Below are 10,940 nucleotides of genomic sequence, written 5' to 3'. Positions count from 1 at the left end.
AGCATACACAAATATACAAACAAAGATGCCATATTTACAGTTTATTTTGTACAGTTTACAAAAAGTTGCCCTGGTGAAATCCTATAATAATCAGTTTTAATCTCTGGGTTAATATAGCTCAGGTTGTTAGCACTGATGATCAGAGGGAATGAGGTGGGCTGTGATGGGGGGAAGGAGAGGGTAAGGACAGACTGTGGGGAGGGTTGGGAAGTAGGAAGCAGAGAAAATAGTGGCCAAGAGGGTTTGGATGCCTTTACAAATGAATAACAAATCATTAATTCTATCACATTAATGCAACTGGAAGACATTATTTTCAGTCAATATGGACACATAAACTTTATTATTGATAACCAATGAAGGCAACACTAGCTCACATGGAATTTTTTATTCTTTTGTGTGCTATATAATGATTTAGGCACATATTTTTTGATTCCATGTGAAAGAAAACAGTTCCAAAAATACAGAATATTTGAGAAAAATATGTGACATCTATTTTGAAGATAAGTATTTTTAGTTATGTTGCAAGTGAGCATGAACTTTTTTAGATTTATTTGAATAGAAATTCTGTAAATGTCTACACCAAAATGTTAACAGTAGTGATCTTTAGATAGAGGAATTACAGGCGATTTAAAATGTATTCCTCATAACTTTTGGTATTGACTTTTCAAATTTAATACAATGAATGTGAATTCCTTTGTAATCATGAAACTATTTAGGCTATTCTCCTTTTAAAGGAAAAAAATGTAATAGTCATGTGTTTTAACACCAGTTATACACTGCTAACCCCCAAAAAATGACTTGCATTCTTATAACTACAGGACTTTTGTTTTTTTATGATCAGGCCCTCAGATGAAGTGACTCCTAAGACATCAAATGAAATCAGAGGGTTGTGGTAAGGAATCCCTATGGGTCGTAATTTAGAGCTCATTTTGCAGCTAACCACTAATTAATATTCCAGGCCCCATGGTTGTAAGTTTCTATTATGTGCAGGTCCTTCTACATCAACTTGGTTGTAACTTTAAATATGATAGGCTGGGGAGGGGCACAAATGTTTTCCTGAAGGTTCTGTCCATTTTGGAGGAGGTTTGTGCTGATAGCAAGATTGGTGAACAGTTTTTAGGAAGTGTACTTAAGGAAACACTTAAGCATAAATATTATATTCAACCCTGAAAAATATTATTCCAGTTTTTTGAAGTCAAGGTAAGGTTAAATTTGTTTGCATAATTTTATCTTAATTTCTGGCTTTTGCAATTGCCTGATGATCTGCATGCTAATCACATGTAAAATAGATAAAGGTCCATCCTCATGCAAAAGGTCATCATTCTTTATATATTATTTTAATGTTTTGTGTGATTTCAGGGTTGCATTTAGTTTTGCATTACAGATGTTAGATAATGGTAGATGCTTACAACGATCTTGCGTGTGTTTCACAGAAGAGATATAAACACTTAATTCAGTTGGTTTCCTTTGAAAACTATTTTGCAGGAAATAATCAAAGAAGGTATGTTTATTAATTCCTTTGTTAAGCTAGTAGCACCCTGATGCTGAATCCTGACAGCTGACAAACATAAAGAATTATTTCCATTTTCATTTGTCAAAATAGAGATGTAAAAAGTCCTCTTAAAATGCGACTGTAAACCGAATCCAGGAGCCTTTAAAAAGCCTTTAAAAATATTGTGCACTCTAACAGTGGCATATACAATTTATTTAATGAATGTAAGCTTTATAATTATGAAATATTTTGTTATAGAAAATTGGCGAAGAGTTATTTGTAGCTATATGATTGTTTACCCTGAAAACCCAAAAGAATCCACTGAAAAATAATGAGATATTATGAAGTGAATATTTAAAAATTACATAATTTTCTATGTTCTATCAATAAGAAATATATTAGAGAAAAGATCTCATTACAATTAGTACAACTTGATTAAGTTCAACAATGATGCTGGTGAAAAGTACATCAAAGGTTAAATGAGACATTAAAGAAAACATGAATAAATGGAAAAACATATTATGGCAAATCCTCCCAGGCCAATTAAAGTACTATTCTAATGGTAATCACAGCAGAACTGGGAGAGAACATGGCAAAGAAATTCTAAAATATATCTTAAAAACTTTAGTAGGAAAAGAACCAAGACCATTTGGGAAGGAATAAAACAAGCAATGATGAGAGGGGGCTTTCAATACCAGATATTCATTCATCAATATTAACTGAGTCTATCATCAACCTACCATAGACTGAATCTGTTGGCTGCATAAGCCAAGTATAAGCAGAATTCAATACTGAGATAGGAAGAATAGGAATGTTCATACTGCAGATTAAAATTAAAATTCATTTCCTAAACTGTTACTGTTCTCTAAAAATGTTAAAGAAGAAATAACGTAGTTTAAATAAACTCCAATGTTATATAAATCCAGCAACCATAAATGCTGACTGCCTGAATTTTAACTGCATGGGATTAAAATCAAGAGTGTGTTTCAAATGGAGTCATGTACCAAATTGCTAATGAAGTTTTCAGTGGAGGAGGGAGGGTATGTGCTGTAAAGGCAGAAGTTTTTAGTTTTATTGTATAAACTTATTTTAAAAAAATAATATAAATATGATTTACATACCTAATAAACAAAAAATTTTAAGTTAGCAAGAATTCATGTAACCCTTTTATAATAGGAAAGCAGTACAAAAGAAAACAAAATGCCGTATCAGATAAAATTAAAATTAAATGATTAAATTAATGATTTCTTTTTTCCCTTATACTATCCAACTTTCAATCTTCAATTTGTGTTAGGAAACACATGGAGTAATTCAGATATGGTCCCCACCCTCAAGGGGACTATATAAAGACACATGTCTAAGATAGTTGAAGAAAGAACAAGAATGAAATGACTTCAAAGACATTATCTGAGACTAGCTCCCCAAGGTCAGGCACCATGTTGTTTCCATGTAATGAATAGTTCCTTAGTGCATTAAGAGGACTTACTGCTAATTTATGGTGGGCATGACAATCTGTTCACATGGCTATTATTTCTTTGAACTTGTTTGTAAAATTCAATATCCAGCATTGCTGTCCAACTGCTTTCTCTGAGTTTCAAAATATTATCTCATTTTACCCACTCTTCCGGGCTCTAAAGTGAAGGAAAAGGAGTGAGTCACAATTGTAAAGCTTGAAAAATGTTATGCAAGTGAAAGATGTTTGATATACTGTACAATAAAGAGCTAATTGCTTCTTTCCTTTGATCTCATGTGTGGAAATATGCCCATTTGGGTCCTTCCCAAAATCAGAGGACCATTTGGGATTATTACAATCCAACTAAAGTGTCAAGTGGAATGTGGCTTTGAAAGACAGCTGTCAGCAATACAAATGTTAGGTTACCTCTGGAGCATAATAGTAATAACAATGACAGAAAATAATAAAAAGTTGAGTGATTAGAAAAATCAGTGAAAGATTTAGATCTTGAACCAGAGACAAAAGACTGAAGTGTTCATTTACTGTGATCACCTCGATCAGATACAAATTCTATAGTTTGATGCTTCCAAATATTTCTCTAAATTTGGGTGCATATGATTTGACCACTGATAAAGAGACCTGTCTACCAAGAGGGATAAGGAACTAGTACATGTGATTAATAATGCATAAATGTGTGATTTGGCAATGTTTACATTACTTTAAAGATGAGTGTTAAATGACAATTTTTTTGGCCTCTTTAAATAATCCAAATTAACTCCTTGTCTTTAATTTGTCATTGTGCGGTGGGGGAGGATTGGGGGAGGGGATGGGGAATGTTCTGATTACAACCCTGTTTCATGATCAGGGATGGGATCTGAAGAAGAATGAGGACAATGGCTTCTAAGCTTGGAAAACATACCAATAAGACAAAATGGGCCTATGGAGTCTTTTAAGATAAATGAATATGACTGCAGTACTTTTTATTTGGTATAGTTATTCTGCAGACAGGACAGTCAATTCAGTTCCAGCAACAAAATTTACAACCAGCTGAAAAAGTAGCCTAAGAATTCACAGAGATGGGATAAAAATAAAGCAACAAACACTAGCTAGAAGCCAGTCCTTATAATTCATAATTGCATTTCAGGAAATCCTGCAATTTTTACAGATAATAATGAATTCTTTCATTGCTGTCCCCGATAATTAATTATGGCCACATGAAATAAGCTGTGCTTTGACTGAAGGGAGTCCAACTTGTGAATAGGTCAAAGATGCTAAGGATGAGAGGGTAAGACTAAAGTTTGCTTCAGGAGTGAGGGTTTCTGTTTTGCTTTGTTTGGGTTTTTTTTGGGTGTTTTTTATTCCATGTTTCCAGATTTGCAGTGTCTCAGTCTCCCCTTCTCCTTCCACATCTCCAATCCTTCTTACTCTTCAGAGTTGAGCCCTTTAAACTCCTGTCCCGAGACAGAGCTGTTTCTGGTCCTGAGAACAAATTCTGCTCTGAGGTGGGGAGATTGCTTATAAGGAGATACAGACCAGTGGCTTACCTATTTAATGATAAACTATTGGCTCTATCTTGTACTCCCATGCAGTTCCCCAGAGACTAACTCTGCTGCCTTAAACTCAGTTTCACGAGTGGCTGAATATTCATGTCACTGAATTCTTGATATTATTGGAATGATCTTCATTGGTCTGATTGATTACAAGCTAAATTCCTACCCTGCTCTATTTAGAGGTACATCCTGGGTCTTTAAATCTATTTTGACCTTAACTCACAGATGTTTGTTTCCATCTATCTTTCCTGAACTTAGAATTTTTATTTGAGAATATGGCACTTAAATGTTATGTAGAAACAATTTGTGTGAACCAACATTCCCAACTGCTGGCTTCACTGTCCGAGTCTACTCAGCCCCACTCCAGCCTTTTCAACGGGATTCTTTGGCGCCATTTGATTTCTCATCCATCCTCTTGTCTGAGGTGCCATATGTTTGCCTGTCTGCTGGATTCTAGAGGAAATTCAGGAGCTCCACTGTTCAGGCATCAATTTTCACATTCATTTTTCTGATTGCAGCCTCTATTTTAATTTGTTCTTTGCTATACCTGTGTTTCAGAGTCCAGTCTCTCTGCTGTTTAATTTTAAAAGGGATTGTGTGTATGGGCCTAGGTTCTTGACTACATGAGGTGGGTTGAGGGGCTCACGGTCCACCAGTTTTGCACCCAAACTTGTAACCAACTGTTTTTGAGCCTTGTCTTCCTCAGCCTTGGCCCCTGGAGAGCTGAACCATTCCAGAGGTCTGCAGAGCACATGTGCGTCACGTCTGAGTGGGCTTCTCCCCTCTCATTTGGCTTTGTAACTTTTTTGTAGGCTCATCAAACGTCTTAAAATGAATTCGGATTTCTTGTCTGTTAAGAGTTATTTCTTATTCTGTCTTTTTTTGGGGGTGGGGAGTGGATAGCTTTATGTCTTAAAGTCTTTTTTTAGTGGAGTTTCCAGTGGAAGAGAAGATAAATGCTTGTGGTCAATCTGTCACATTTAATCTGTACTCCACGTGTGATTTCAGACCTTACCCTCTATGCTAGTTTTCCCTAAGTGTGTTGAGTGAGGTGCTAATAGCTGTTATTTAAAAAAAGAAAAGTGGTTCTACGGTCAAAAAAGTTTGGGAAAAAACTGGGTCAAACTAAACTAAACAGTTCCTTTGCTGTAAGGGCTTTTGGGATCAGTTAAAATACTAATATTACTTGAGAAGGCTTAAAGAGAAAGAGTATATGGTATTTCCCAAACCGCAGGTCCTGTTTTTACCAGACTAGAATATTAAAACATTAAGGAGGAAATGCTAAGTAAGGCATTCAAAGTCCATCTTAGCTTGGCCCTTAAAGGTTGGTAGTAAACTCCCAGAAATGAGCGTTTATTGCAAAGAATATGAAAGAGTGAGGGGTTGGCATCTCTTTCTTAGGCATACTGACATTTTAGATTCCAATACTGAAGAAGCTAGGATGTGCAACTGCCTCGTGGGATCATCATACTAGAGCAGTGTGGAGCTGCTGACACTCTTTGTTCATCCTCCGTTTGATTATCCTTAAGAGAGAGACCCTGATGTAACTGGTGTTACCATCATTCAATAAGGGATGCCTTTTGGAAGAGGATTTTGTACCTAACCATCTCAGAAAAGGCGGCGCTCCTTAAAGGCTAATGAATTTATTCTCACCAAGAATTTATCTGTACTCTATAATCAGCCAGTAGAAAAGGGTAGACTTCACTTGCAGATGACGGAATGAGCACGAATTATTTTGCGCAGAAAGCACTATTTAGAATCACTGTCCCAAAAAAGGGGTGCAGAAATGGTAGGCAGTGAAGGCTTCTGTGACTCCTTTTCAGTTATAGAGCCAGTCAAAGATTTTAAATGACAAGGCTGAATTTGAGGTATAGATGCATTATCTTGGTGGGGGCACAAAGGATGAATTTGAGTAGTTGACAGTGTAAGTTCCAAGATAAAAATAGTGCAGCAGTCTAAGGCAAATCCATGATAGAGAAGAGACGCTCCAGCCCACCTGCTCATTTAGCAGCCCCCTCCTCCTTACCAGTGCCCTTGATCGGATCCTTCTCAGATCCTCAAGGCCTTGCTCCAGTAGCCCTGCTCCCCTGCTGCTGTACTCTTGATGTGTCCCTTAGTTTGATTATTCCCCCTCTGCCCATAACCACGCCAAAGTTGTTCCTCCTATAAACTTCCCTAGACCATTTCATTTTCTAAATCTATATCATTCCCACTTTCTTACTTTTACTTGTTGAGACACCTTGCCACACTCTTTTCTCAGTTTTTTATACCTATTCAGTCTATTATAGTCTAATTCTTGCCCCCAATGTTTTACTGAAGTTACCCTTAATACAGTCATGAAGGATCTTCTTAATGCTAAAATGAACAAGTATTTAAAAATCTGTACCTTAAGAGATCCATACATTCCAGTACTGAAGAACAACATTAACCCTGTTTCAATCTGCTTATGAATTTTCAATTTCTGGTTTTCCATGCCATCACACTCTACTAGAGTTCTCCTCTAACAGTTTATTCTCTAAATTCAAATGCTCCTAATTCTCTAAACTTTGCTTAAATGTTGGTGTTTCTAAGAATTACTTCCTTGGCTCTTATTCTACACACTTTCTCTGGATGATCTATATACACCATTTCAACTATTACCTATTTTCTGGACTTTCAGCATTTTATTTCCAGCCCTACCCTGTCCCTCAAGCTTCAGACTTGTATATCCAACTGCCTGCTGGAGATCTCCACCTGGTATCCTACAGGCATCTGAAACCCAACATGTTCAAAACAGAATTTATCATCTTCCCCTAAGATAGTACCGCTCAGTCATTGTGTCTCAGTTGCTGGTTCGGCTCTCTAATCCATCATCCAAGCTGATCATCTTTTGATTCTTCCTATTCTCTCATGTCACAGATAAGATCTACAGATATTACTCTTTTTAAATAGGGCTTGTGTTTTGTCTCCCTCTCTTATGCTCACTCTCTCTGTCCCGGCTTGGGTGAACCTTTATCATTCCCACCTGACATTTGAAAAAGTCTAACTTCCCTCCTTGACTTAGTCCTTTTTCAAATAGTCCTTCACAACTGTTATTGTATTTCTCTATTTGAACAAAGACGTGACAATCTAACATCTCTCTAAAACCTTTCATTGGCTTTCTCTCACCTTTAGGATAAAGTCTAAGCTCTTACCATCATCTAGCCCTAGCCCACTTTTCTCAGTCCCCTTTTGTAATTGATATTCTGCAATATACAGAATTACTTGTGATTTCCAGAGAACATTAGGTTATTTCAAAGCTACTTTGGCACCCATTGTTCCATGAGGTTGGAATGGCCTTCCTTCTGCCGTCACCTTGTTACCTTGGCTAGGACCTACTTATCCTATCCTTTAATAATCAACCTGAACAGTTTTTAGGAGAGGTTTTTCTCAGTCAGATTGGATTAGGTGCCCCCTCTTGGTGTTATTACAATATCCTATTTATATCTCTAATATGCTACTTAATTGTTTCATAATATGGGTTCTTATGCCTGACACTCAGACTACTATGTCTTGAGGACAGACACAGTAGTCTTATATATTATTGTATCACTACGGCTCAGCTAAAAAAAACTAGATGCACAAAACAAATGTTGGATGGTTAAGTAAAAGAATAAACAAGGTTGAGGCAAACTGGAACACAGTTCCACAAAGACTTGGGAGGATATTTAGGAGGTAAACAGGCCTCAGTAAATACAGGTTGGAAGTTGCTGGGGGCTGGAATCAAGAATGACCCTCGTTTGTAAATGGCAGTGCAATAGAATAAAATCAGAAACACTAGAGAAGAAGAAAGTTTAAGGGGAATACTAGTTCTCTATTTAGGGATGTGTTGAGTTTGAGATGCTTACAGGAATCCTACAAAATGTTCTTTTAGCTCATTTTACAGCAGTTAGTATAATGCTTACATAGACACTCAAATATATTTGTTGGATCAAATTTCCATTTCTAGTTTATTAAAAAATAGTCATGCTGATAGTTAAGTTCTGGGATCTGCTATGTAATATAGATAACTAAATTTGGAATCGGTTTTCATTTTTTCTATAAAAGTTATCACTTCAGTTTTTTAGGTAGGTGAATTTAAAGGTTTTTTTCTTTTTCCTTCATTTTGTTTATGATAAACTTCTAAAGTTTGGAGAAGAAAAACTTTAGGCCCATCAAACAGAAGGACAGCATTCTTAGGCTAGATAAGCTTTGTTTATTTAATTAAGATTAGATAATAAAGAACATAGAATGAAGATTAAATAATAAAGGGGAATCATTTCTGGCAAAGAACTGAAAATCTCTTCTTTCCCTGGTGCCAGAATGACAGGAAACCTATTGGCTTTGGGGCTGGGTGGTAATGCCAGAGAGTTGTTTTTTGGTTTTTGGATTCTTTTTTTATTTGACTGAGTCAAAAGTTGAAGGTACATCTGCCAGAAAACAGAGATATCATATAAGGTCTGTACAACTGATTAGACATAATAATAATAATAATAATAATAATAATAATAATAATAATAATAATAAGTTGTGGATTTTCCCCTTTTGCAGCCAGGTTTGGGTTGAGAATATTTTTGCATTCTTTCTAGGCTTTGTTCATAGGAGATGTTTGCCTCATCACTAAAGGCACCGTCCAAAATCTCTGTTGGGTAAGAGCTACCTGGAACCCGTTTTTGTCCTGCATGAACATTAGGAAAACAAAATTCCATTTCTGTCCATGAAGAGAAATACTTGCTTTTCTAATCAGCAGGAACATTTTACTCAAAGTTGATGCACACCAGTTGGGAAATTGTTTATAGATTCACAGTGGCAATGTATTCTCTCTCAGTGCCTTGACAGATGAAAGAGACGCGCCCCAAGACCTTTAATCATACCTATGGCAACAAGGGCCCACTGGAGCAGGTTTGTTATGTCTATGGTAGAATTCTCACCACAAATCAAAGAGGACACATCAAGTTCTTACTGTGATGATTAAACCAATCTTTCTCAGGTATCTGTGAATCTATTGTGAGTGTGGTTTAATTGAACACTAGAAAATATAAGGCTCCCCAACCCACATTCCTATGGCTCTAACACTGCTGATTTTAGTTCTTGCTATTATTGTATGACAAATTGCTTTGCCAGCTCAGAAGACGAGCACAGAGGAAAAATGGTTATTATTAACAAGGTTCTGCCCTTTAATATGTTTTTCATGAGACCAATAGCCTACTTTTTCCTGGCTTGCTATACTTATCATCAAACCACCCTTTGCAAGGAGCTTTAGATTTTTTTTTGATTGCTTAAATAAGCTAACAAGTAATTTAGGATGTTGGGTGATGGTTTAGAAAGATTATAAAACATCAGTGTCAGCACTAGAAACTTCCTGAGGTACAAATGGTACAAATTGTTCAAGAGTTAAGCAACAATTATGCTTAAGTGATGAATGGGTTTACAGATGTAGTGATGAAGGGAGTCAATTGAGAAAGATGATCTTATCAGCTCTATGTTCTAATTGGAAAGGCAAATGCTTCCAGAAGCATTTCAGCCTGAACATGAAAACTTGAAAATGTATATAACATTGCTCCAAAACCAACCAAGCTTTGGATAACTATATAGTTTGCCATCAAGACAGCACACATTATAAACAGGGTTTAAGAAAAAAAGAACTTGTACATGGATAATTTCACACAAAAAGTTACAAAATCACATAAGTGAAATATTATTATCTGACCTGTTTAAGTCATTGTTTGCAAATTAAGGATGGTTTTTATTAGTAATAATTAAAAGCCAATATTTTAATTCTAATGGTTCAAAGAGTCTTTTCTGTTGCTCTTAAATTCCATGACTACTAGTGTCAACTAGTTGCTGCTGTGGCAGGAAATACATGCAATGCAATCATGTGGGAAGGGCATCTGCTGTTTTTAATTGGAGTCATGCTGGAAATCATTGGAGGACTTCATTTTAGACTTCCAGAGCTCTGAAAGAGAAAAACAGATACCCTCCCCCAAAATACTAATTGAAGACACATTATGTAAAACTAAATAAATTAACTGTTTCTGAAAGAGGCAAAAGGCAATCTGTATGTTGTCTTTCAAGTCCCCATTTTCTGTGGGTTTGGCAACATTTGGCTATGTTTGCAGCCAACTACGATACAGGGCTTGCTCAGCTGCGAGTTCATTGTTTTTTCCTCTTCCAAGCTACATACATTTGTCTTCTAAGTCTTGACTTTTTGCAAATAGAATAGGCTTTGGAAGGATGTTATATTTTCCTATGGAAGAAATAGGTAGACACACCATGTCCTATAACTTACAACCTGCTCTACAAAAGCATGGCCAAGATTCAAGGTACTAGATCAAAACTTAAAATGCCATGCACTCCACTGTGGGGCAGACTCTCACTTCCCCGAGATGCAGTTCCATTTGTCATACAAAAATACAACATGAATGTCTTAGTAGAACACAAAAAACTA

The 10,940-nt window shown here is 36.2% G+C and overlaps 1 protein-coding gene across 7 annotated transcripts in view; it reads right to left on the bottom strand.

The window, feature by feature from the left end:
• Positions 1-10,940, bottom strand: part of CPED1 (cadherin like and PC-esterase domain containing 1) — a 265,711-nt gene that overhangs the window by 2,793 nt on the left and 251,978 nt on the right. Inside the window, exon 26 of one of the 7 annotated variants that reach the window (XM_057504707.1) lies at positions 1,926-3,123. The exons of the other annotated variants lie outside the window; for them this stretch is intronic. Coding sequence (XP_057360690.1) covers positions 3,100-3,123 — 24 coding nt within the window. The 3' untranslated portion in view covers positions 1,926-3,099. Of the gene's footprint in view, positions 1-1,925; positions 3,124-10,940 lie in introns of those variants that run through there. 7 annotated transcript variants of the gene reach the window in all.

The sequence above is a fragment of the Manis pentadactyla genome, chromosome 7 (genome assembly GCF_030020395.1).
Source record: "Manis pentadactyla isolate mManPen7 chromosome 7, mManPen7.hap1, whole genome shotgun sequence".
In the NCBI taxonomy this organism is placed as follows: Eukaryota; Metazoa; Chordata; class Mammalia; order Pholidota; family Manidae; genus Manis; species Manis pentadactyla.
Note: the sequence above shows the minus strand (reverse complement) of the source record. Positions and strands in the feature narration are given on the sequence as shown.